General features: G+C 45.1%; 1 protein-coding gene across 5 annotated transcripts; it reads left to right on the plus strand.

Moving 5' to 3' along the window:
- Nucleotides 1-1600: 1600 nt before the first annotated feature.
- LOC137888946 (PALM2-AKAP2 fusion protein-like) lies at nucleotides 1601-26638 on the plus strand. Of its 5 annotated transcripts, none has more exons than XM_068732469.1 (9): nucleotides 1601-1842; nucleotides 19911-20132; nucleotides 20892-21248; nucleotides 22195-22293; nucleotides 22384-22485; nucleotides 22671-24135; nucleotides 24329-24504; nucleotides 25061-25087; nucleotides 26145-26638. In XM_068732469.1, exons 1-9 carry the CDS (start codon nucleotides 1840-1842, stop codon nucleotides 26277-26279), a joined length of 2586 nt encoding a protein of 861 aa, XP_068588570.1. In that variant the 5' UTR covers nucleotides 1601-1839; the 3' UTR covers nucleotides 26280-26638. The 5 variants fall into 5 exon arrangements, with proteins under 5 accessions (XP_068588570.1, XP_068588569.1, XP_068588571.1 ...); XM_068732468.1 differs by having other exon boundaries at nucleotides 1606-1842; nucleotides 25061-25099; XM_068732471.1 differs by lacking the exon at nucleotides 1601-1842 and adding an exon at nucleotides 2626-3590 and having other exon boundaries at nucleotides 25061-25099.
- The last annotated feature ends 783 nt before the right edge of the window (nucleotides 26639-27421 follow it).

A 27421-nucleotide genomic window follows, 5' to 3' on the forward strand; every position in this document is an offset into this window, starting at 1 on the left:
GGATGCTGTTATTTTCATTTATAAAAAAAAAAACAACCACACATGATCTGGAGAGGGCAGCGACACAAACATGACGCACACTTCCCCGGGAGGACATAATACAAGGTGATAAATGATTATGTTACAGACGTCATGACAACCAGCATCTGAAAACAGGACTAACACACACACACACACACACACACACACACACACACACACACACACACACACACACACACACACACACACACACACACTCTTCCTGCGCAGAGGATGGGTGTGTTTCCGTGATAATAAGCAGTAATAGATTTATCTTTGCACGATGACAGCCTGGTGTCTTTAACAGAAACCATGACTGCAGATAATTATTGCAACCTCTCACGTGCGCGCACGCGCACACACACACACACACACACACACACACACACACACACACACACACACACACACACTACATGCTCTCACTGTTAGCTTGCATCATATCTTTGTGGTTCGGACTCAGCCAAAGGAGGTGGCAGTAATCAAAGATCAGGGTTGAATAACGCAGCCTGCTTCTTGGCGCATGCTGGTTTCACTCCTGTAAGTTAAACGTTACGTCGATACGACAGGACGTTCAATTTAAAGCAAAGAGAAAGTAGTAAAGATCAGGTGAATTATTAGATGTACAGCGATCCTGAATTATGACATCTCATGTTCATGGTGTTCTGGTTTTAATACACTACTACCACTGCTGACGCTACTAATAATGCTACTACTACTTATACTAATACCATTGCAAATATTGACACTTCTATACATAAGGTCATTATTATGCAGCATGTCCTGTTTATGAGTGTTATATTATGTGCACTTTAATATTATTATGAATGATTTATTATTGCTCATGAGGTTTTATCAGCATTTTAAATTTGGGTAGTTTCATCCAAGTTTTTTAGAAACTTTTTACGTTTTATGTATAAAATGTCAGTCTGCAAAAGTAACTATAGCTGTCGAACACATGTAATGGAGTACAAATTACAATATTCGTCCCTGAAATGTAGCTGAAGCATACAATACAGAGGCACATTACACATTACCTTAAATTACTGTAAATTGAAGTACAGTATTGTATGAGTAAATGTACTTTCCTCCACTGGCCACTACTACCACACTTACTGCTGAGTACCGTGACCCTGGCAGTAGTAGGGCAGTAGCAGTAGCAGTTGTGACGGTGGTGAAATACTGTAGCAGCTGAAGTAGTATTGGCAGCGGTAGGGCGAGTTAACGTAACAGTTTGACAGATTGATGTTGATATTTTTGTACTCTGTCAGCGGTGTTATTGCTTCAGCTGCAGGGAGTGTGGGTGTCGGGAGGTTGCAGATGAGATATGGAATCAAATGAACTTGACATCTCGAAATGGAACTGAAGCAGCAAAGAACAAAGAGTCGAGATTAAAAAAAAAACGACAATAAATTACAGCGAGAGAGTGAAATGAACACTTTAATATTTAGGTCATGCAAGACACAGTTGCTCTGGTTTCATCACGATTATGATAAATAACTGATGATCATATGTGAATATCACTACTTATGCACGTCATCATGTTTACAGGTGAGATGCATGTTCGCGTTTCACAGCGACAGATGGACGTCCATCTTTTCACAATTGCAGGATTTCATATTCCACCCTGTTGGGGTTTATGAAACTCCTTCAAAAACACGATAAAAGGCCCAAAAGCTCACCCATGATTAACAGTGATGACAACGGTTTCAATAACTCAAATCTTCTTTTATCGTAGGTTACGGCAAAACGGGGGTTACCGTGACAACGGCAAATGGCTATCAAGCTCCCATTCCGACCAGGCATCCTCACACCGCCATGGTGAGTAGTCTGTATCTATGTACATCTCATGGTGCCACAGAGCTAGGACAATGTGGACAAGTTAGGACTGTGAGGTCTCCTCATCTGGAAACATCTGTGCCATACAGGTTCTTGTTAATAGTGCATTGTTAGGGTAGATGTATGTGTACGTCCACATAGACGGCTTGTGCTGAATTACGTCTGCTGGGGGGGGGGGGGGGGTCCACATTGTTCAGTGTCGCTATGATATGTTTTAGAACTGCCCATTGTATTATGGCACTCAGTAAATTGAATATGACCTTACTGTACTTTTGGGTATTCGTATCTACTATGGCTTCAATTCAATATACTGTAATATTCCTACAGGGAGTTATATTCAATCATGAAGTGTAGTGAGTTTATAGTGACCATATAATTCCCGTGTAATATATCTTCTTTTCTATAACGTGTATATATCGATTTAAGGATGTTTTGGCACACAGTAGCCATGCTGGTAATATCTATCTATTCATTGCATGTATATGCTTTTTAATCCATATGTGTATTGTTTTATTTGATAATAAGTGTTGGTCTCCTTCTCATTGTCTCAGTGGTGTAAACAGGGGAGGTCAGATACTTTCGTAGTAAATGTAAATGTAGATAAATAAATGTAGAATATTTAAGTATCCTTCGCATAATGTATTCAAAAGTGAGACTACTTCTGCAGAATGGCCCCTTGAGCGTTATTAATATTTGATTTTTAATCTGTAAATCATAATAGCCTAACATACAGTACATAGGGGGGGGGGGGGGGGGGGGGGGTAAATGCTACGATATTTTCCACAACGGTTGACTCCAGCAATTTTTTCCACGCTTCCATAAAGCTGGGGCATTGGTTGGAAATAGAATGGTCTGAGTCACACCCAAAAAAAAGGGGAAACACTGGATCCTACACTTCATCATGCAAATAATGTAGCGAACTTGACTTTATGCGTAAAAAATCAATTTTTCCATCCCTTTAAATGTAGCGGAAAAGCATGCAGTTGCATGATTGGACTTGTATTCAAGTCGAGTCTCTAGGTTACTTATGTGCATTTAGGCTATGTGGAGTCAGCTCACTGTTCTGGAGTGTTCCGAGTGTGTTTCTGTTTGTCTAGAAAGAATGCCACCTGAGCACATTTGACTGAGGGAAGGTAGCCCTCGAGCTGGATGTGAGGGAACAGAGCGGTGGGGTACAGAATCATTGGGGGGGGGGGCTGACTGGGCCGCAGTCAGATTGTTTTGCAGCTGATAAATGAATGAAAGGCAGTACGGAGGTAACCTGATCCGTCCGGGTCGGGCCGCATTGTGCTTGGCTGGCGGCTCGCGCTGGCGGCTGGCTCTCTGATTGTCTCTGGAACGGGACAGAAAACACTCCCGGGACCTCGCGAGCTCTGCATTATTCAGCGCGCGTGCCTAAAAAAAAAAAAAAAAGGGAGAGAGAGAGAGAGAGAGAGGAGAGAGAGAGAGAGAGAGTGAGGGCGAGAGGATAGAAGGGAGAGTGAGGGAGAGAGAGGAGGGAACCCGGCCGGTTGGAAAAGCTGGCGCGTAAAAAAGAAAAAAAAGGAGCTCAATGTCATCCCCGGAGCCTGCCGGTACCGTTATTACTGCTGTAGAGAGCGCGCGGACACCAGTTCCTCTACTTCTCTCGTCCCCGCCGGCCGGTGGTGCAGCCGCTGCTGCCACGTTTTTTTGTTGTTTTGTTTGTGAACGTTGAAGAAGAGCAAGACAATTAGGAGAGGAAGCAGCAGGTAGGTTAACGCCTCCGCCGTTAAAACCTAATCCCGGTTATTAGCGTTTAGTCGGCCGCAGGGAGCTCCTGGAGGGATCAGCGCTTCGTTGCTGCACATCTTCTCTCCGCACAGGTAGATTTGAATTAAAGACAAAAGTAATGCTAAAAATAAATATTTAAAATATTTAAAAATGTGATTTAAACTTAAGTTACGGAAGGAAAGGAAACTCAAACGACAGGGGGTTGTCGGTGAAAGTGTGACGTTAGTTTATCGGTGGAGGGGGTGTGCGTCAGTTTGGGGTCCATTTGGTCTTTTATTTTGCATGCTGAGGGTGTTTATCAGCTTTTTTTTGTGTGTTCTTTGTACGTGCTTGTTGACAGTACTTGTAATTACTCTGATTGGCTTTTAAAGTGGTGAGGACACAGGATACTGCACAGAGAGAGAGAGAGAGAAAAGGAGGTTAGTGGACCCAGGCTGCTTGCTGCAGTATAGTCTCTATTTTTTCTGTCTCTCTGTGCTCCTCCTCCTCCTCCTCCTCTTCCTCTGCATCACTTTAACCTAGATATCGAAATGACCTTACACCTGGTTTCCATCATCCACACACTGAGTGACTTGCAGAGGCGGGTCTAGAGCCGGTAGTGTTAGTGCTGCTACATATTTAACTATTTGCAGTTTACTCACATTCATTGAGTTGCCCCCTCCTTTTTTTTTGGTAACATCATATAAATGCTCTCGCTCTTGTGAAAACCTTGATAGAACCTCAGCACATGGTCAAGTGGCACTGCACAAATAAAAGCACTCATTACACACACGTTAACGTTTATAAAAGCGTGAAAAAAGTCGATCAAACCGAAGAGAGAGAGAGAGAGAGAGAGAGAGAGAGAGAGAGAACAGATCAGAACAAACCACCTGAGGCCAGGCTTCATTTGTTTGCTTGTGTCGAGTTTTGGATCTTTCTCTTCGCCCCGTAGCTGTTGCCATGCAACTTGCAATTCGTTTTGATTGACAGCGTTCACGTTCGACGAGGGATGGGACATCGCCAGATGTAATCGGCTGGTGTGTGTTATTTGTAATCGGAGCACCAGAGGCATTTGTAGCACAATGTTCCAGTCATTTGCTGATGAATAAACACATTTTTGGGGGTCAGGTAATCAAATCCACTGTGACCCCCCTTGTCTTAAAAAAAAAAAAAAAAAAAGCACACTCATGGTGCAGATATAGTCCAACCAGCTCACCTTGACCCTGTTTTACCACCAAATCCAATCATTGCTGATTGATGTTCACGTCGCTGTGAGTGCAGCCGACCGGCACCGGTATCAAAGAGGGGACGCAGGCCCCAGAAATCAGACGTGCCTCTTTGTATATTCTCACGGTTGCTCCGTAAAGAGAGAAGACTTCAGTTCTGTTTATTCTTTGGACTCGACAGCTTTTATTTATTTTTGCACACAGTTTACAGCAGCAGCTCCCGTAAGACAGGCAAACACATCCACCTGCCGAGAAGAAGCGAGGAGGCAGCCTCGCTTCAGATCTTTTTAATCAACGCGTCTCATTAAAGGGAGGACAACGTGTCTTTTTGGGTCAATTTTTTGGGAGCGTCAACAAATCTGTATCAGTAGAACAAGGCACAAAAGCTCTATAGCGAGGCCACCGATGAGATCCCGGTCAGATTTGATCTGTAAACGTTCAACATCGAGGGTTAAATTGTTTCTATTGTCCTGCGCTCTATTTGGAATCGCTCCTCGTCCGTGTTCTGTTTACCGTTTTGTTTGGTCACCATTTGGAATTTACGAGCTGATTCTGGAAATAACGAAGCGAAGCAGCAAACTGCCAATTCAGACGGGAGCGTTTGCCAATACCTCTGCTGGGCCGGGGGGGGGGGGGGGGGGCAGAAAAAGTCCCAGCCAGCTCCCCGTTTGATTAGATAGTCAATGACAGGAAGTACCTGCCAAATACTGAATGTCTCATTGAGGGCCGTCAGTGTAGCTTAAGGTTTCTGTGTTTGTGCAGTCCGTGTGTGTGTGTGTGTGTGTGTGTGTGTGTGTGTGTGTGTGGGGGAAGTACGTTTTCCGTACCCACCCCCTCTCAGCACCACGGGACTGTGAGAACATTGACAGGAACAACACACTTATCAACGATGTCTTCTTCCTCCAGACCTCTCCCTTTTCCCCAGAATGCACACACACACACACACACACACACACCACACACACACACACACACACACACTTGCATAGTCACAGGTGACATAAAAGATGTGTGGTTGATGATGCTAAAGCTCGGTGAGCTACGAGTACACAGGAGGTGGAAATGGGAATGAGGTACAGGATGAGAGAGGCCGACGTGATGACAATGAGTACAAGGAGAGATGAAGGGCGGTGCAGGGTGTGTGTGTGTGTGTGTGTGTGTGTGTGTGTGTGTGTGTGTGTGTGTGTGTGTGTGTGTGTGTGTGTGTGTGTGTGTCGGGGGTAGGTGGGGCGGGGGATGTAAGGCGAGTGTGGGAGGGAGGTGGAGGAGGGAGCTGGTAGGAAGTCTGCTCAGCCTAGCACAGCTCCAAGTGTTGTTGACATTAACCGGTCGATCTGTCGATGGGCCTCCGCAGGCCGTACTCCAGGAAGAGAGCGATACTCCGCCTCCTGTTATTGGATGAAGTCCCCAAACATTACAGTTATGTCAGCACCCGGTCAGACAGATGTAACGAGCGTGCTATCAGCTGACAATGACGTGGACGACATGAAAGAAAACTTGTGGCTTTTGGTGTTTGTCATTGGAAATCATGTGAGTGCCCCTCAGGCCAGCTATAACACTGAGCCCTTGTCAACAAAGCCTCCTCATGTGTGTGCATGTATGAAGCAGCTGGGATTTTATTATAAGTTCTTTAGGCTGGAATGAGACGTTTTTTTTTCTTTTCTATTTTTGTTTTTCCTCATGGGAATGGATGACGGGACACAGTAGTGTCTGTGTGTGTGTGTGTGTGTGTGTGTGTGTGTGTGTGTGTCCTGCCTTAGTTCTTCAGGTTTATTTCTGTTAATATCTTTGATAATGAACAAAAATAAATCACCCCGACACGGCCAGAAAGAGAAGAGCGCGTTTGAGGAGACGAAGAGGCCCTTTTCATAAGTGCCTAAACCCTTATTATGGTTGATCAGGAGGGGACGGAAATCTACTGTAATGCATCATTAACTCACCATTCGTCATGTCAGTCAAAGAAACATGCATAGCTGCATTGATACCATCCATACTTGTGGCCATTTTCATAGATTCTGGCTCTGGAACAGGAACTTCCCTCATTCATTCTGCCTACGAAGCTCTAAATTTCTAATCTATTCGGTTTAGTGTATCTTCCACAAGGGGAACCTTTTTTTTCTTCTGCCATATTATTTTGAGAGTCATGTCACTTTGAAAATGACAATGAAAGAAAACGAAAGAAATCCTGAATTAAGCACCTAACAAGGTCACATTCCACATTCTATCAAAGCATTTTGTCCAGTGTGTTTTTGGTATTTGTGTTCCAGAGAGAAGAGAACTGAAGGGATGCAGGAAACGTAACAATGCAACCCATGTGATGGCCACCCTTACACAACCCCCCCCACCACCCACTATTGTCCGCAACATCCACCGACTATTGTGGCGCCGTGCAACAGAAGTCATTCATTTAACACAGAGCGAAGCACAAAAGCACCTGCTAGCACGAATACCGTGTTCGCGACAAAGACACCAAGTAAATGCGCGCAAGAACACGGGGAACGGGACCGTAATTCAGGAAAAAAAATGCCTTTGAATGGAACATTCCTGACTTTAAAACTGCAAAAAAAAAAAAAAAAGAATTGGCTTACGCTACGAGAGAGCTGCATTGCTTTCATTTTTTTCCCCGCAATAAACAAGGAAGAGTTTGATGAAATACTGAAGCAGATATCTTATCTGTAGTTCCGGGAAGTCGGGAGGGAGCTTGACCTCTAATGTGTTTTGGTGGTGGAAGGCTGCAGTAGTCTCTTTATCGCATTCCAGCTTCAGGCTGGAATGCTACTTGGGATTTAGGTGTTACTGAGTGTATGTGTGTGTGAGGGGGGGGGGGGGGGGCTGGGCTCAGGGCGCCGACACCTGTAATGGGTGGCATCGTTTCTTATTCCACCTTGACCATGAGGGAGCCCAGCCGCGCCGTGGAGATTTTCAAGAATTTGTGGTTCAAACCATCTGCTTCGCATCTCGTCTATGGGAAACCATGCATAGCATTGTTATCCCCTTCTAGTTCCCTGTGCCTTAAAAAAAAAAAGAAGAAAATTCTACACTTGGTATGAGAACAGATTTGCAGGCAGTAGAGCGGGATTGTAAAGATAGTCCTGCAGATGTTTTTCAACCTCTGTGCCGTTATCGCTGCTGTCACAATTTTTCTCTCAGCTTGCCGAAATAAATTGAAGGATTTGCCTGAGCGTTGCTGGAAGCTCGTCCGATACAAGAAATCCTCGCGTGAATCACAAGATTAGGTAGCTGGAGTGAAAGAGGAAAAACAACCAAACCATAGATTGCAACACTTCATCACAAAATGAGTTTTCCTAAAAGGTTAGCGCAACCATTCTGGGTCATAACTAGGTCCATTAAGGTTAACTAGAGGTGACGTGATAAGGGTTAAATCCTGGAGCTGAACCAACTTTGTGTTAGCTATTGGATTTGCAATCATTTTGATGATATGCACTTCAGGAATTTACTTGGGGGGGGGGGGGAGTCAGCAGAGACATTTTGTTTATACAGTGGTAACACGCAGAGACATTGAATATAAAGCTCATCAGCAGGTCTTACTTCAGGTCATGTCATCCTAACTCTCTCTGCACATGTTTGCATATCTAATAACACAAATATATATATATATATATATATATCTCTGTTTCCACCCAGAACGGTTGCCGCATTTCAACTTTGAAATGGGAACGAAGCCTGGTCTCTATAAACGCTGCAGTCGTCGGGCTCAGACAATGTTTACTGTCACCAGGCTGTTTTTCTTCCTTGCGTGAAGCCTCCGTCCTCCCGCTGTCTCAATACTGCTGGCTAATGAGCCGCCGGGCTTCCGGAAATAGACAGGTGATTAACAGAGAGGCAGAGCAGTGAGCTAGTTAATGCTATAAGCGAACACTGGGAGGATGTTCCGTCTCTTAGGACAACAGCGCTAATGTGCTCTCTAGTCTTTTATTGGGCCGTCTCTGGCCAGCGCTGCTTCAAAACACGGAGCCTTGAGAAAGTGCAAATGCTCATTTCAATTCAGGTCTGTTATTATAAAGCGTAGGCGTGCAATCTAAATGTGCTGCGTTCGGCAAAATGATGCTATCCAGTCAGCAACACGTAGGGGTAAACAAGTCAGCTAATTACTGCGGCTGGCTTGCGCGGGTGTGTTTTTGGGGAGGTTTAGGTGCGTCGAGCCTTTCTAAATATAGCCAGCTGACATGAGTGTGAGTGAGTATTACTCCGTAAGGAAAGTCACTCATCTAATCTCTCTCCGCCCCTCAAACAACTTTGAACTGATGAGTTGAGCTAATTGTTGGCAACATGATATCATCATGTATGGGTGGTGCGTGTGATTGGCTGATGGTGTTAATGATGCCGATTGACCGCCGTGGTAGGCAAATGCATTTGTGATGTATCTGTTCTTGGAAGGGAAATCCAGCAACAGATGTGGGGGAAAGTGCAAAAAAAAAACCAACAAAAAAGCCACTTTGCATTTATTATACACCCGTGTTCAAATTGCGTGTGACACTAATGGCCTCTTTTCACTCTGAAAAGCTTACAAGTCGTCTCCCCTGTCCACTGATCTGGATTTTTGTTCAGAACCGTCAGCCAATTGGCCGGTGAGGCCTCACTGTGTGGTCTCTGCACCGAGAGTCCTGTGGGACCAAATACTGAAACGGACCGCTTCATGCTGGGAAAGGATTACAATTATATGCTCGGTGGCTTTTTTTCTTTCACTCGCAGACTCACATACACTCTTAAACAGCCACGACCACATCCTCCACCAAAGCCTCAAACTCAGCCAACCATGTGCCCCCCCCCCCCCCTCCTCCTCTAGACAAGATTTGTTCCTTCATGTCTGTCCTCAGCTTATTTCCTGCACGTTCATCCTGTTATCTCCGATTCTGATTGTCCATGGAGGCTCGTCTTTTACTTTTAACTTTCAGTTACTTCTTTAGGAGTTGAGGCTTATAAAGACTAGATGAACCGGAGAAGTGAACCATCAGTCACTGTAGGGTGCGCTGACATGGTGGTGGTCATTGAATTGTCATATATTCACTGTGTCCATGTGTGTGTTTCTGTGTGATATAATATAAGATGAAACAAAAAAGGAATGTTAGTTCAAGTAGTGCGTCATGCTGAATCAGCAGCGGGAGAGAGAGCCGTTACATAAGAAAGGAAGGGAAGGAAAGAGTTTTCTTTTCTTTTCTTTTTTTTTATTCCTACCATACGTGGACGATCACAGTCAACATGACAGAGAGATATTTTCAGTATAGCTGCAGTAGAACTAAACAGTAAGTTCATTAAAAACAATGATTTGCTAAGGTCAGGTTTTAGTGCGAGACCCTCAGAACTAAAGTGCAAATGCAAAAAAAAAATACCATTTTGAATTGAATTCCATTTGATTCTAGGCTGTGTTAAATACAGAGTCACAGTTCTGCAGGCCTCTGCGACCATGCTACTCCTCATTTAATATGTCTGCTCCACTTAGTTGATTGGATACTAATCAAATGAACTAATTACACGTCATGTCTCCGCAGCTGTTTCTGGATTCTCCTGCTGGCACAAGTCAGTAAATTACTCGCGGTGAAGTTAATCGCACTCAATAACGATGAACAAGCAGAACGAAAGCTTAAAAAAACGACGTCTTTGACTCTCAGCGGTCAACTCTCCTCTCATCCACGGCCGTCCGTATTTTACTCAGATGCAGCCGGCGCTGGATAAGCCAGCTAAGCCGCATTGTTTTGACTGGGCCCGAACGCTCTGCTGTGAAGCTGGAGCGCTAATGGGATCTCAGTTTCACCCTCCGGAGTCGGGCTGTCCAGCTCTTTGGGCCGTTTAGCTGCATTAGCCGGCTCTTCCTCACCAGAAATAACATAGAAAATACACAGATGTCTGTCAAACAAGGTATCGCATTGCCTTTGCTGTACGAAGATGATCGTACTTACAGTTGTGCGTGCTGCCTAGTCATCCCCCAAAAGACCCATTTGGAGCCAGAAACAACTGAAGATGACCTGTGTGTGCATAAGGGTCTTTAACGGAGCTTTATTTTCACAACGATGGCTGGCTCACTGCGCGCTCACCGTCACATGATCCTCACACGGTGCACCGTTTCACCGGGCAGCCAGCCCAAAGCAGAGTACGGTTTGTTTTACTGTCACAGTATGACATATTGTTATACACACACACACACACACACACAGATCTGAGCTTAAAGAAATCAGTACGGTTGGTGCTTGGTCTCGGTCCAGGACCTAACTAATAACGAATGGCTGTTCAGTGTCACTGCTGGACTCTGTTTTGTTCCAGTTGGTCCGTGAACTTGTGCCGGAAACTGTTGATCTAGCTCTCCGTCCTGTACTTGGGAGAGTGGTCACACTCTTTGGCTACAGACCTTTGTTGTTAAGAAGAGCCCCTCCATCTGTGAGCACGTAAGTGTGTGTGTGTGTGTGTGTGTGTGTGTGTGTGTGTGTGGGGAGCGTAGCATTAGTATTCAGCCTTCGGGAGTCTCACTGAAGAGCCCCGTCGGGGCCTTTGTTGTTGTTGTTTGGTGAAGGGGGTCTTAGGGGCTCCGTGAGTGCTGTTGTGAGAGGCTTGGATAGGGACTCCAAATCGCGGCCATGAGTCCACACATGCGGCGCATTCCTCCGTTACACTCAAAGGCTTCTTAGCATGATTCCAGTCTGGGTGTTGTTTCGAGCTCTCTGGCACTGGGTAGGTAAAAATCCATTGTTATTTAATTTGCAGTGCTGCATTAATATACCGTCACTGTGTATGTGTGTGTGTGTGTGTGTGTGTGTGTGTGTGTGTGTGTGTGTGTGTGTGTGAGACCCTCACTGTACCAGCCCGTCTTAAACATTGGGCGGACATTGCTCTATTGATGCTGCACTGCTTGGCTGGGACCCATTCACTCCTTAGCCCTTGGGTGGGTTTGCTAACAGCTAACCGTTAGATCAAGCCAGGTCTTCTATATTTCCGTCTGAAATGTGTAAGATTGCCAAACTAAAAAGCAAGCGAGCCATCTTCCAAACACATTGAAGAGAATATACAGCGCTTCATTGATTTAAACAAAAAAGAAATGAATATGCCTATTTTGTGTTGACTCAGCTGATCTGGGTGTTGTCTTTCAGACTATTCATTTTGCCAAATGTTGACCCCAGTGAACTTTTAGTCTGTGTGTGTGTGTGTGTGTGTGTGTGTGTGTGTGTGTGTGTGTGTGTGTGTGTGTGTGTGTGTGTGTGTGCAGGTGGCCTCAAGTTTTTTGGGTGTATTTCCTGTGTTGAGGGCCATTTCCATGGATACAAGTTAGCGCAGCTTCCTGGTTTCCTGTTTAGATAACCTGCGAGCTGTGATAGGCTTTAATCCAATCAGTCGCTTCCTTTACTTTGCCGCATCATTTGTTTTAAAGTGTCCTCCACCCTTCTTTAAATACACTGTGACTATCTTCTTCATCCAGCAAGACTTCAGTTATGATACCTGTAAAGAGGCCGGAGGATCTAAGAGGGTGTTTAGCCTTCGCTGCAGTCACTGCTGGACTAGGACTGAGGCAGACATTGAATCAGTGAGGCTGTACAATAGATGATTGACACTCCTCGCCTCCATCTCAGACGTCAGAATGAACCTTTCCTTCCTGTTCTGGAAATGTCTCTTAAATATTTACAACAATCTGTTTCTAAATTTAGACAGAGTGTTGCACCGTGCTGCATTTTGAGGCTCGTAACAGTTCTAATAAATATTCCATTTAAAACTTCTATTTTATCACATTAGAACAAGTCCAACGTTTCAAAAGCACAATACAACATCAATTGTTTTAATTTCACCGCCTTACTCTTTATCAATTATACAACACCTAGTTCTAAAAAGGCTTGAGGGGACGGTGATACAACTCATGTGTCTGACTTGCATTATTTCTCTCCCATATTGTATGCAAAATGAATGCACACAGACTGTATGAAGCCATGACCAATTATTACAACCTGATCTGTAACACCTTGGTGTCTTGCTGAACGAGGACGTTGTATGTGTGGACCTTTGGTTCTTTTCTGGCAGGCTGCGATGGTGAATTGTGTCATTCGTTTTGTATTCTGATCGATCACGATCAACTTCCGTGACATAAGACTGCTCTGGGCACTACGCTTTATCGACTGGTGTTGACCCAGATGCACGCAGTCACATGTGGACACATGCACATGAATACACCGTCACATATACTCCTGCTGTCTTCCTCTGTCTTTTCATTTTTTGTTAAACAACGTCTCTTTTCATCTTTCACAGCTTGTTCGTTTACTAGACCCTCATAGTCTGTATAGTCTTCACTCTGTAAATCCCCAGCGCTGGCATAAGGACCATCACGAGTCTCTCTGTGTGTTACAACCCATCCAGGAATTGAACCCCCCCCCCCCCCCCCCCCCCCCACCCCCCCCTCAGTGCATATGCAATAATTAGGTTACTGTCCCAGTTTCCTGTGACCGATTTCTCTACATCGTACCAGTTATTTCTAGCCTGGGAACTCAGGGAACATCACAAGAAGTTGTGTCATTAAAAACTTAAAAAGGGGCGGGGCGTTTAATTTAATTTAGTTTAAACATTTAATCTAATTTTTTTTGCCACTGATGTTAACCAGACCGTTAGTTAACAGGGACAGCTAGTGTTTGGAAACATGTCAGCCTGATAGTATTTAAATAAGACATTGATTAATAGTGCTTTTTGGGGCCGGTGTCTGACAAAGTCCCTCCATGTATAAAACACCCGGTTCACTTCATTCTCTCAAATACTTCAGTAAAACTGCTTTGTCATTTGCTCATCTGGCTTTTTAAAAACTAATCTTTACAGCACTAATTGCCGAAATGCACTGTGACACCGGTACCCTCCCCCGCAGCGCCGTCCTCCATCATTTAGCAGCCGCTAACACAATATTGCTAATTGCTCTTGTAAAACGCTCGAGGAAAGCGTTTCCAGTGCGTCTCGATGTAGCGCTTGTGAGAAGAGAAAGTGAACCATGACTCGGGTCAGCTCTGGTTTCCACTGGCCTGATCCTGTGACCCGACAGGTACACGCTCACACACAATGCAGACGAGTGGCACGGAGTGAGCCTGAGGCGTCGACATTTGCTTCTTTTGGAGGCGTTCACTTCTTCATTTTGGAACTGAAGTTACCAGCGATTATAGATTGAAGTCAAATAATGACAAAGATTTGGTTTTCTTTTGTCAAGATGCAACATTAAGACCAGCCTGTCACATGTCAAGTCTCCTCTGAAAGCACTAATAATTAAAAACTGGATTATGTAATTCACTTTTTTATTAAAAGGTGAATACAACCGGTCCGTCACTCTAACCCTCAGACTGAGTCAACAGTCCCATGCTGACGATGACAGAAGAAAATACCATTACCCCCCCCTTATCACCTCCTCCCCCTGCCTTCAGTCATCATCTCTTCATCATCGCCTCGCTGCCTGGCTCCTCGACTCCTCAGAGTTTGAAAGGAGCTGCAGGTTAAAGGGAAAGCGGGCGAGCGACGTACGTGTGGAGCGGGGAAAGAGAGGGCTCGGTCCTACACAGGAAAGGAGGAGCCGGGAGCCACAGGGTGGATGTTTTTGGTGGGGGTGTGTGTGTGTGTGTGTGTGAGTGTGTGTGTGTGTGTGTGTGTGTGTGTGTGTGTGTGTGTGTGTTTGTACGAGGGCCTGCACAGAAGGGGTCTTTGTGGGTGAGGGCATCTGGAGAAACACACACACACACACACACACACACACACACACACACACGTTTAGCCCATGACATCACAGCTTACTGAGCGGTCGGCAGGAATGTTACTGAGAAAGGAGAGGCTTTGTGGAGGAGAGGAAAGAGACGGGAGGGGAGGAAAAGGAGGAGAAGAAGAGGAGGAAAGGGCTTGGCCAGGGAAAAGTCCGGCACTCCCACTATCTGGAGCAGCACTGACCAAGGCTGGACTCAAGTGAACGGAGCTAAGTAGGAAAACAGATAAAGCTTATTAAAAGAAGCCACACACACACGGACGGTAGTAGTTATTGATAGAAATACAAAACGGAAGGAAGCTTGCTCTTAAAAAGCACTCCATGGATTTACAGATATAACTGAAATCGACTACTTATAAGAGCAGCAGGTGAGTACGCATCCTATTTAACTTTTTGTACGGCAGTTGTGTTCTGCTGGAACTTCTGTATGGTAGTTTGTTCGATGAGAACACCAAATTTACTTTTGCAAACTGACACTACGTGAAACGTTAGCAGCAGGCGTCCAACAGGATCTGGAATATTGTGAAAGAAAAGATTAGGAAGTATAGGAATAGCAACTGCCAGTCCCGTCCCGTCCCCCCCCCCCCCCCCCCCTCACTCTGTGTCAATGGAACCACGTTTAGCTTGTCGATGACGTCCCACCGCTCTAGTTCAACACCTTCCAAACTGTCCTAAGCGGAGACTGACATAAGAACCAGATAGCGCTGTTTGGCCCGGGTTCACAATCCAGGCTGTTTGGACCTGAGGACGCCGTGCTGAACCAGCAGCAGGCTCCAGTTACCACGCGGGATCGTATTTAGCCAGGAAACGGAGCTGGGAGCTGCACCGGGTTACACAGGAGCTCAGTGGGTGAGCATGTGTGTGTGAGGCCGTACATCATCAGGCTTTCATTTTGTTGTTTTGTTGTTTTTTTACCATTTGCCATGTGTTCTGGCTACTCTGTGTCGCTATATTAAAGACATGTGACATGATTTATTTTTGAGAGAGACGTCAAGGTTGTGTGTTTACTTCCCGTCGGGGAGTATTAGGGTTTTCATAATCTGGTAACCCCCCCCCCCCTCCCAGCCTCTCAGGCATGCAGCCGAATGTGTATGTTATTAGCGTGTATGTTTATGTGTGTGTGCGTTTGTGATTTTTGTGCATCAAAGTCAGAGGGTAAGAGTTTCCAGATGTGATGGGAATGGCGACAGGCGGAGAATGAGACAGGACTGAGACGGAGCATCAGACAGTCAAGTCTGACTCAAGAGAGACTCATGATTGTGTCGTTTTACTTGCCATGACTTTCCATTGAGTTCCTTGATTTCCACCCCTTTATAATACTAACCTCCAGACTCCCAGTTACCTTAACCTAACTCCTGGGTTCATATATTTAAACAACCTAATCTTATTTTTAAGAACTAATCTAAGCCATAATACAGGATCTCAATCTTAAGTGTGATCTTAACCCCAAACCTAACCCTAAAATCACCCTCCACGTAACCCTTTTTTTTTAATCTTACCTAGTTTGGGTTACAACCAAACTTAAACCCACTTAATACTAATTCAAATCTCAAACCCTAAATTAGATCCGTTTCGTCAGGCAAGGCTGGTGAAAATGTCTTCGCTTTGTAGGATTTTCCTGAACTTTCCATCGTTTTTTTTGGGAATAAGCCAAAACAACAACACAGCTGGCACATCACGGCGGTGAGGGCGGTGGGACTATTTACACTAATTTTAAATTCATGTGACTGTTACAGAGACATTCAGGTGTATTTACATGCTAATGGAAAAGTAACTCTTGGTCCAAGAAGAGTCAGTTCAGACATTGAAACAAACCGCTGAGAATTTTAGCTTTTTCGCTTAAGTTACATGATTTTTTTCGCACACCTCAAAAATACACTCTATTACACACACACACACACACACACACACACACACACACACACACACACACACACTTTGCTCCTGGCCGGGTGTACAATGTCCCTCATCACAAGTATTTGAGTCCGAGCCTTGAGGACAGCTAGTTATGCCTGGAATGTCAGTTCACCTCAAGGAGAACCTGAAAACGCACACGTGAAATACACACCTCTGATACAAAAACACACACTTGAAAGACCACGCTCGCACAGTCATGCACTGCTGCACAACTACAGTTACACACACACACACACACACACACTCCTTTTATTGTGTGTTGGTGTGTGGCAGAATAGCATTGCATATGAGACATTCCTGTATTATAGTACTGTTTTTCCTGAGGCAGTAAAGGGATATCCTCCCCCTCTGTACTGTCCTGCCTGCTGGACACACACTCACACACACACACACACACACACACACACACATTCCTGCACACACGCGCACACATACACATGCGGTACACAATGGGTCAAATGTAAGAAGACAGAAGACCTCGCCTGTGTGAGTGTGTAAACAGAAGTGACATCTGGTCCTCACATGGTCACTAATATCATTAACTGGGTGAAAAAATCATTTGAGTGTGTTAGAGTGAAGAAAACAAAGAAGCCGGAGACGAAAGGGGAAAGATTAGTGCCGTTTAAACAAGTCTGTAATATCGTTCAGTGTCGATCGTCGATAGTGTGGTTGAACAAAGAATTGGCGTTACTGAAGGACCTCCTGTGAAATATGTATCTACCTCATTTCGACCCCTGACTTTTGCTTTAGGGTCATGATGTTGCTGTGAAATTCCTCAACATTTTGGAATGTATTGCCGTAACATTTTGGACACATGTTCATGTCCCCCTCGGTGTGAATTGTAATCTCTTAAAGGAGCAGTGTAGTCGGAGGAGCTATTGTCAGAAATGGAATATAATATTAATGAGTATGTTTTCATTTGTTGCTTTGTTAGCTTAGAATGAGCCGTTCTCTCTCTACGTACTCTTCACAGAGCCGGCCGCCATTTTTTTTTAACAGTAGCCCAGAACGGACAAACCAAACACTGGCTATAGATGGGGCCTTTTGCCATTTTGCCGTTTTCCGCGTCGGCCATCTTAGTTCTCCTTCACGCTTGGCACATGGGGGAAGTTATAGTTAGTCTTCAACTTTTGGGTTAGTCCATCATAACATCAAAAATTCAATTTGTATCTTTGTAACTGCAAATCTGGTGACATTCCCATCAGCCTCAGCTGTACTTTGCGTTTAGTACAAATTAGCAAATGTTAGCACGCTAACACACGAAACTAAGATGCTATCTTGGCCAACAATAAGCTCACTTAGGATCCTCATTATAGCATTGTTATTGTGAGCATGTCACATGCTGATCATACCATTCAGCTAAGTACAGCTTCACAGAACTGCTACCATGGCTGTAGACTCTCAGTCACAGAGATTACCTGTCAATCATCCACAGTTGTCTGCATCAATCCCTTTCTATGCAGAGCAGCAAAATCGATGTTGCGTTGCATTCAACGTTCATAGATTGTATCATTAATAGACGAGGAAATGTGCAAGGTGTTCCTTTAAGAGATCGTGTTTATTCTGACTTGTATATAATCACACACTTCATGAGACTGAGCCAGACGGGTCAACAAAATGCCCTCGGAGATGTGTTTTTTTTTCTCCCAGTAGAAACAGGAGACATGAGGATAAGAGGGTGGGGTGGGGGGGAGAGGACTGAAGAAACAATGGAGAGTAGAGGGTTCCTTCAGTATAGACAAAACGGGGCTTTTTCTTTAATAATCCACCATGTGACTTCACTGGAACAATCCCAGAGAGGACCGAGGAAGCAAGAGAGGACAGAAAAGAGCAGCTGAGCGGATTCAGCAGAAGAGGAGATGAGGGCCAATAAATTAAAAGGGAGAGAATAGAACGATGGATGGATAAAGAAAAGAAAATGATCCATCTTTAAGGCGAAATCGTCCTCTTTATGTTGATGCTAAGTCTGAGCAAAATCTGCCGCCGATTCCTGCAGTGAACGCGTCATGTAGAGGGTTCACATCCGTAGAAATGTCCACGAATATCACTAAATGGCGGTCGGGTGGTGTGAGTCTTTAAGTGTGAGAGTCAGTACAAAGCAAACACTTCCTCCTTATGGCTGTGTGTGCTTTAACTGAACAGTGGACCAATTCACTGAAGTGGTCCTCATTAAATCCCCCCCCCCCCCACGCACACTCACTCTCACATGTTACAAAGACGGGGGTCAACAATCCCTCGTGGAAGTAAACACACCTTGTGGAACAGAGGCGTGCTTGGCACAAGGCGGTACAACAGGAAGCCAACAGAGCGGTTGTTAGTGGCCTCTGTAGAAACAGGAAGGGCAGTAAAGACAGGAGTGTGTCAGTGTAGCTCCTTGCTCACTGTGGATGTGGAATGTGTCGGATGGATGGTTCACAGAAATAGAAAAGGTCACAGGTTCGATTCCCAGAATGCCCATGTGTCTATCTGTATAACTGTTATTCATCAATATTATAATTACGTCACTGGATGAAAGTGTTCCACTTGTTACGTGTGTTTGTTCATAATGTACGCATTATATTATGGTAAGTTTAATTTCATTTGGAGGGACATTTTCTTACATTTCGACAACTCATTTTGTCATCTAGCGTACGATCCCTTTCTACAGGCTGTGTGACAAATTCAGCAGGGGGATTTTAGGTTTTCCTTCCACTCATAACAGCTCCAGATGATTCGGCCTCGAGTCAGACACCTAATCCAAAAACACACTAGTGACGCTGCCCTCTGAACAGCTGAGGTGGGGAAGATCCAGGGAGTGATTGTGCGTAACGGAGAAAATGTGACGCTATTAAAATGGAAATATCCTTAAAGCTGCAGAACCTGGAGTAACTGACTACTCCCTTGCCGGTGACGCACTTCAGACAAACTCAATGCAGAATAAGCATTACATTAAAGTGCCAAGGGATACCATCGGACGTAGATCCTTCAATAACAAGAGATTAAATCCGTTTTTAATGACACAAGCTGTGAATGGTAACATAAAATGTATTAATTCCCACCTGCAGTTGTAGAAGCTCAAGACACCTCCAACCTCTCTTTCTTCTTCTATAATTATACACATGCCAGGTAGTCAGCTCACTGATTCATGCACAGAACTGTGAAGTTCTCTGAACGAAGATACAATCGTATTCAGTTCTATGGAAGATTGTTCTGCGTCTGTTCTGACCGAAAGCAGCAGAATTGGAGTTGGTGCCCTCTAGTGGCGAGAACCAGTTAGAACACACTCCTCCTCCTGCTGCAGAGGTTTTACTTAACACACTGCTACTGCAATGCAGACAGACCGACTTATGTGTGTCTGTATGAGGTGTGTTGTGTTTTTTTTTTGTTTTTTTGGAGCAAACGTTGCTTTTATTAAAGCGATCAGACAGTGTACAGTGTCTCTGAACCTTGTGGCCTTCGCTTGTTTGTCGACACAGAAACTGTGGCGGGCAGCCGAGGATGTCAGTGACCCAATACCGAGAGAGCGGGCCTTGAAGAGCGTCAGTTTCCAGGAATCGGTCAGCGTTATCACTGACAGGCCTGCAGACATGGAACTGGAGAGCCAGCAGATCCAACATGGCTGCCTCAGCAGCCCCAGCAACCGAGCTCACAATGCAGTTGGTGTGAAAGCAGAGACTCCTGACAGCGAGGTGGTGCAGGTATGCAGGTTTTTCTGAGCAAGACCCAGCTCAAATGGAACTGTGCCCATTTGTTTTGGTCCGAGTGTGCATTGTACTGGTTATGTCACAGTCTACTTTTCTTCTTCTTCAGGATGAGCAATGTTAGCTTAAACAGAAAACTACAGCTGGCTAAGTTCATTTCAACTAACATGCACATAGCCTTCAATTGGTATATTAGAAATGAAATTGTGTTGCAGTGTACTGTATCAATTTTAAAACATTTGCACAGTGTTTAAACAATACATTTGTCTGAAAAAAAAGAATTGACTCATTCTGAGCTTTGTCGTTGTTTTGACCTCAACTGCCGTTAATTTGAGTTTTTTTGTCTTTATGAGTTTAATCCCAAAAACCTAGACCATAATTCCAGGTCAGCTGTGTCTAGGTTTGTGCTGACATCAGAGTTTCACAGGATGATGCCAAAATTGATATAATTATTTAGATAAGATGATGTTTTAATTTACCAGGGGGAGGAAAATGGTGAAAAACTGGTTTTGTTGTCTGCTTTTGTGCCAGTAAAACATTAGACTCCATTTTCTGCCACTTTAAATGTGCATTTAATGTAATGTCCAGTAATATATGTTAATTGTCATTTGCTATGATAAAAGTATCTGCTATGATTATGTATAGTTTTATGGCTAATCCCCTCTTCTGCATCGTTCCTCATGATATAAAAGTAGGAGGAGTTTTATGAACATTATTTGTACACGACAGCAATTCCGTTATCTGCCGTGTCCACAGGAGATCCGCTACTTGGACCAGGTCTTAGACGCCGCCTCAGAAACACCCACCAACGGAAACTCGTCTCCGTCAGAGCACAGCAGACCAATCAGCATCGATGGGAACTCTCCCTCCGTCTGCGTGTCCGCCTCCTCTCCCGTCAATCACCAATCGATTGTTGTGGAGGGGCTGAGACAAACCGCGTTCCTCCACCAGGAGGACTCTGCTGTGAGGACCAACGGCCATGTGCAGGGAGAGGAGTCGGGCAGGGCCAAGTTTGAGCTGAGAGCGTTTCAGGAGGAGAGGCGGCCCGAGAAACTCTTCACCCCAGGAGAGGAGCAGCAGGTCAGGGTGACGAGGAGACGACCCTCAGGGGAGGTAAACGTCTGTTAGATTATTAGTATCAGCTGGAAGAGACACAGTGTTCAGACACGCTGTAGCAGAAGCACACAGCAGTAATGTTATTGTGAAAGAACATTAGAGTATTCCTGAGTCAGTCTTACCAAATTAACAGAACGTGAGCAAGCATAAATTAAAGTTTATTTTTTAATTCAAATACAGCATTTAAAGTCAGGCGGTGATTATTGAAGTCTAACCTGCTTGCTTTGTTGCATGAGACAGGATAAAATGGCAGCCAAATTATAACAAAGTAAGCTTCAAAAGAATGATTAATAGTATTATTAAGTCTTGATCCTTGTCTACAACGAGTCCTCCTTTTTACTATAATAATTTTATCTTGAAGAAAAAAAAACGAATAGCTGACCTTTTTTAATATTTTGTTCTTGGTAAGCAAAATAAGACTTTCAAGAAACAATGTGCGGAAATAGTGTTAAAAATGCCCAAAAACGTACAGCTTAAATTATCTCTGTTTTCTTTATTGAAAGTGTTATTTAGGTTATGACTAAAATCACAACTTACGCTGTACTTACCACAACACACTTGAGATCATATCGAGAAATTACAGCCCAGAAGGAAGGAGTTTTGAAACTGAAATAGTGTCGTAAGTTAACACTGAGTAACACAAGCACTTGTGAGCGGTGACCAAAAAATGGATAGTTGTAATTCACATTTTAAACAAAGAGCAGTGGAAACAGTTTTTAAATCAAATGAGAACTGGAACATGAGGTTATTTTCAGTCCAGTCACACTGTTTATGATCCTCTGATCTACCTTGGGTGTTACATGGATTGCTCAATACGACTGTCATATCTTTGATATCTTTGTCAGCACCTGTAATTAAAAGCTTTTGCTAATGGAAAATGATTGGGTCTGCTCTTAATGAATGTTCATACTCTTTTTGTCTTCCTCTCTCCCACATTTCTCAGGTTCAGGAGCTGGAGCGTGAGCGTCAGGAGCTGATCAAAGACCAGGCAGTGAAGAAAAACCCTGGGATCGCCCAGCGCTGGTGGAACCCCCCTCAAGAGGTAGCCTCCCCTTTAATCTTTGCTTTGTGTTTGGACTTCCTGACAAACGGACTGATTGTTTATTCGCTTGGTTCTTTAATTCATTCAAAGGTTCCTTTGGAAGACCAGCTGGATGTAGATCAGCTTGAGTCTCTCAAGAAATACCAGGAGAGGAAACAGCAGAAACAGACCCACACTTATACATACACACAGGTAACACACACACACACACACACACACACACACACACACACACACACACACACACTCACTCACACTCACACACACACACATAGGACTAGTGATGTAGTTCATGTTGATGATCTATTAGATTTGAGGGCCAACCTTGTTGTTTGTTGTCTCACCTTTCTTTTCTCTCCTCCCATCTTTATTTGCAGCCCCAGGTCTCAGGTCCTCCCACAATGGTGACCTTTGACCCAGAGCTCAACCGGAAGGAGGAAATTTTGGAGGAGCAGATCAACTTCTCGTCTGCCAGAAAGCAGTTTCTGCAAGGGGAGGCGACCAAGAGGGACGTAGCTCCTCACATGTATTCTGCCAAACCCTTTTCGAAAGCCACAACCAGGGGCGGCCAGTGGAGCAGCGACATCGTCGCAGAAACCGGAGAGGGTCAAGTGACCTGGTCTGCCGAAGAAGTTGCAGCAGAATTTACCTGCGAGCGAGCTGTAATGACAATCCTGCCCGACGAGGAGGAGAGGAAGAGCCATTTCTATCCAGGTTTTCACCCAGAGGAGTCTGACTCGGGATTAGACGAGTTATCTCTCCGTTCTCAAGACACGACTGTGTTCAGCTTGGATAACATTTCTGACAGCGGGGCTTCGCTACCGCCTACCCCGTTGCCACTTACCCCGGTGTCACCGCCCACCCCCCAGCCCACCACGCCAGTCAACGGGCGGACCAGCGGCAGTCCAACGGAAGACGAGCTGGAGTACCACGCAGGGGTGCTTGTCCAAAATGCCATCCAACATGCGCTGGCAGCTCAGGATGGAGAGGAGTGGCAGCCGTCTGAGTTGAATTCTCCCCAACTGAGCACCCCTGTATCTCCATCCTCCACTTCGACAAGTAGCCCAGTGCCGGTTTCATCCTCCCCTGTGTCTTCTGGCGGAGCTCCCAGTCTCCAATCACCCGTGTCCACCAGTCCCGCTTCATCCAACCTGTCTCCTCAGCCAGACAGACAGCCAGAAGTAAGGGCCTTATCCCAAGAGAAGCCTTCTGAATCTCAACAGGCTCAGCAGCAGCAGCAGCAGGCTTCCAGTCCAGCCCAGCAACCACAACTCCAGACGCCGTCTCCTCCTCCTTCTCAGCCCGTCTCGCCACCACAGAGGCCTAAAAACGGAGGCCCCCGGATCAAAATCCAGTCCTCTTACGCCAGAGCGCTCGCCTCCTCGACCCCGTCTCCAGCTCAGGCGCCCGCCTCTTCCTCATCAGCGGCTCCGGTTCCCAGGCCGACCCCGGTCTACCGCCCCCCTTCTCCCCCGAGCCCGGAGAAACCGGAGTTCAGCTACTTCAGTAAATACTCGGAGGCGGCGGAACTGCGTAGCACGGCGGCGGCAGCGCGAGGCCCCGAGGCGGAGGCGGCCAGCGGCCCGTTCCGCCTGCGCTCCAAGAAGCAGCGGACCTTGTCCATGATCGAAGAGGAGATCCGAGCGGCTCAGCAGAGGGAGGAGGACCTGAAGAAACAGAGGGAGGAGAAGCCCGTTGTGATTGTCCGCCCCAGCAACTCCTCCAGCAACAGCCTGGGCCCCGTGAGGACGGGGATGCGGCAAACCAAGATCTCCCCAGCAGATAAGATGAAGAGCAACAGCCTGCCAGCTAGACTCACACTGACAGCGAGGACAGCACCAGGTCAGTCCCTGCTGTATCGCCTCGCTAGGGTGTTAGTCACTGGTCCCTGTAGAGACCGTGTATGAGGTTGTTGTTGTTGCAGCACTAGAACAAAAATAAATAAATCATTTTCTGGTGTACAAACCCGTTAGAATGCTTCAGTATTGATTTAACAAACCCGTCTTAACTCCATGTGTCATTCTGTGACGTGCAGGGAAGATCGAGAAGGTTCGACCTGTGCCGCCTGTCTCACCCTCGCCCTCAGAGGGAGCCCTGTCTGACGCCGGCAGCGAGGACTCTGGAGGACGACCCAAGAACTTCATGCAGACGCTTATGGAGGACTATGAAACACACAAAGTGAAGAGGAGGGAGAAGCTAGAGGACAACAGTGTGAGTATTTAAACCTGGAGAAACTCCATCAGTTGGTTGTGTGTACATGGTTGTATGCTTCCATCCCTGGCCTATTGGCAAGAGCTAATACTCTATGACATCAAAGGGAATTTCCCAGCCTAAAACTGGAAAGTATTGAAATTAAAAGTAAGTAGTGTGCGCGGGGGGGGGGGGGGTTTCGGCGGCGGACTAAACTGTGAAAATGAAAGTCTTCAAAGAACCATTGGCTCACGTGGTGGAAAATAATGTCACATAACCAGAACATGTGCCAGACAACAGTTTCACTTTCTTCATGACCACCAAACACTTGATTTGACATTCACACACAAGAAGAGACACGTCTCAGGGCAACAACGACACATTGCTTACAGATCATTTATTACCAAAGCAAGTATGACATTGCATGCATAGTTGCCACGCACTTTTCAAGATATATAACAGAATTCATCTTGGACGTGCAGCAGGGATATGTCTTTTTGTTGTTTTTGTCTATCCGTGATGACATCACATGTTTTTGACTATTTGTACTGTTGCTTCTCTCCTGCTGGTCGGTCAGTATGCCCGTTTGTTGCTGGTTAACGAGGTAACCACTGAGGTACCTGTCTCACCTAAAACCTGTTCACTCCATGAACTGCCTGTACCGACAGACCTGGGACAGACTAAATTGAAATACATTCCAGTGTGTATTTGGACTAATTTTTTTTGTACCGGTTGAAGATTATTATGGTTTTATAGATTGGGACATACCATTAGAAAAACCACAAGGGTTATCTTTTATGTACGCAACACTGTAGATGAGTCTACAACAAGAAACAAACTATTTGATATGGAAGTGGTCCAGAAAAACCAAATGGGGATGTATTATTTATTTAGACGGGAAGGATTCTGTAAAGGAAACCAAATTAAGTTTTACTTCTGATCCCAGGTCTGTTCTGCTCTGTGGTGTTGGTGCTGCATGTGTCCCCCCCCCCCCCCATGCACATGTGTCTTTTCTTCTAAATAATCTTTTCTGAGATGTTAAATGCGGTGGATGTCTTTGTTGTGATCGTCATCGATTGTAGGTCATATATAAATTGCGAGCATCGACACTTCTACTTCTACTCAGCTTAAGTAGGGCTCAGGGATTTGAAAATCCATCATTTTCTACCCACAATCCACTTCACCTTCACCCTGGACTCCTGCTCACAAAGACATCTCTCCTGCGTGTGAAGATGTGCTCATGTGTTTGTAACTGTGTGTGTGTGTGTGTGGATGTGTGTGTTTTGGCATGAGTGTGTGAGAGGGATGCATAAAAAAAAAAAAAAATAGAAAGAAATCTGGTGTTGAAGCATGACACTTTCCCTGAAATGGAGTAAAATGACTTTTGTTTTTATTGTCAAATACTGCAGGTGCGCTCCATCTTGGTGTTTTATTTTGATGGATACAACTCGATGACTCCTTTACTGCAGGACGGTTTAACCAAGCGCTCCCTCAGTTTTTGACACACAATGCATGCCATGTTAAAGTCACTGTGGTGTGTTTTCTTTGTGTGATTGTGTTGCTATTATATCCCATGAGGCTGGTAAAAAAGCATGAGGTTTTTAATTCGTGATCAGTTGGCTCATGCTAACTGTTTTTTATTTTATTTTTGTAATTGACAGGTCCTGGAGGCCACTCGCGTCACCAGGAGGAAAAGCGACATGGCACGGAAGTGGGAAGCCGGTATCTACGCCAACGAGGAAGGAGAGGAGGAGGAGGAGGAAGAAGAGGAGGAAGAGGAGGAGGAGGAGGAGTAAACGGCTCCTCTCAGAGACAGTTAAGGGACTGAGTGGAGAGGTGGAGGAAGAAGAGGATGATGGGACTGAAGGAAAAAAATGCAGCGAGGATAGGGAAAGGCAACAGTATTTATTTTACTAATAGTATTCTGATGATCACGTGACCCGCTGGCTCGACCAATGGGACTAACCGAAGAGATGCATCAAGTTGTGGTTTTTTGGACCCGAGGGTTGAAGGCCAACAGTATGTTAAATGGCCGAGCATGTGAGAGACATTTGAGGTGTTGAGGTGAGTTTGGAGAGAAGAAGAAAAAAAAGGTCAGTTACGAAAGAGACACTTTGAAAGGGTTTGGTGTTGGTTAGAGAACACTGGTAAGAAGTGCATTTGGTATTAAAGGTTTTTACTAGTTGGTAGACGCTGAATGACTTAAATATTCATAGGCTTTTCATTTGCCTGTAATCGTTTTTTTTTTAAATATGGGCTGAGATCTAAAGATTATATTGAGACTTGATGATGGTTTTTGGCAACGGGTGCTTGACAGTAATAACCCCAATCATCTTCAGACAAAGCAAGTGTGTGCATTGTGACTTTCAAGAAACGTCTGACGAAGGGAGAAAAAGCAAGGCCGAATTTCTGTAATTTCAGATTTTTTTATTTTTATTTTTTAACCTGGATTCGATGATGCTGCAGGAAGGCCGGGATGGGACCTGAAGCATCAGAGCATCTGGCGGTGCCACAGTACACCGCAGTACGGATCGAACACACTCATGACACGTCGGCGGGGTCTTTCGCAATCCTTTTAAGCGTCTATATTAAATCGTAAGTGCCGACTCCAGGGTCCTTGAACTGTCGAATGCTAGCGAGGAAATATTTGAAAAACTAGCATCAAGGTTCAACTTTGCCTTAGACCGTCAGCAATGGTTGGATGCACGATATGTGTGACGTATTTTATCTTCTCCTATTCCGTCTTGCTACGGTTTCGGTAGACTTTAGAGAAAATACACAACCACATTAGATAGAAAGTCGATTAAAAAAAAACAAACATATTCTTCAGCGCGTCTAGTAAGTGACGGACAGACGGGGATGAGGGAAGCTAACTGCGGGTCACGTGTGCGTCGCTTCAGTCAGCGTGTGTGTTGATTAAAAGGGCTGGGTCGGGGGT

The sequence above is a fragment of the Cebidichthys violaceus genome, unplaced genomic scaffold, assembly GCF_023349555.1.
Source record: "Cebidichthys violaceus isolate CVI_PGR_0920_01 unplaced genomic scaffold, fCebVio1.0.p SCAF_59, whole genome shotgun sequence".
NCBI lineage: Eukaryota > Metazoa > Chordata > Actinopteri > Perciformes > Stichaeidae > Cebidichthys > Cebidichthys violaceus.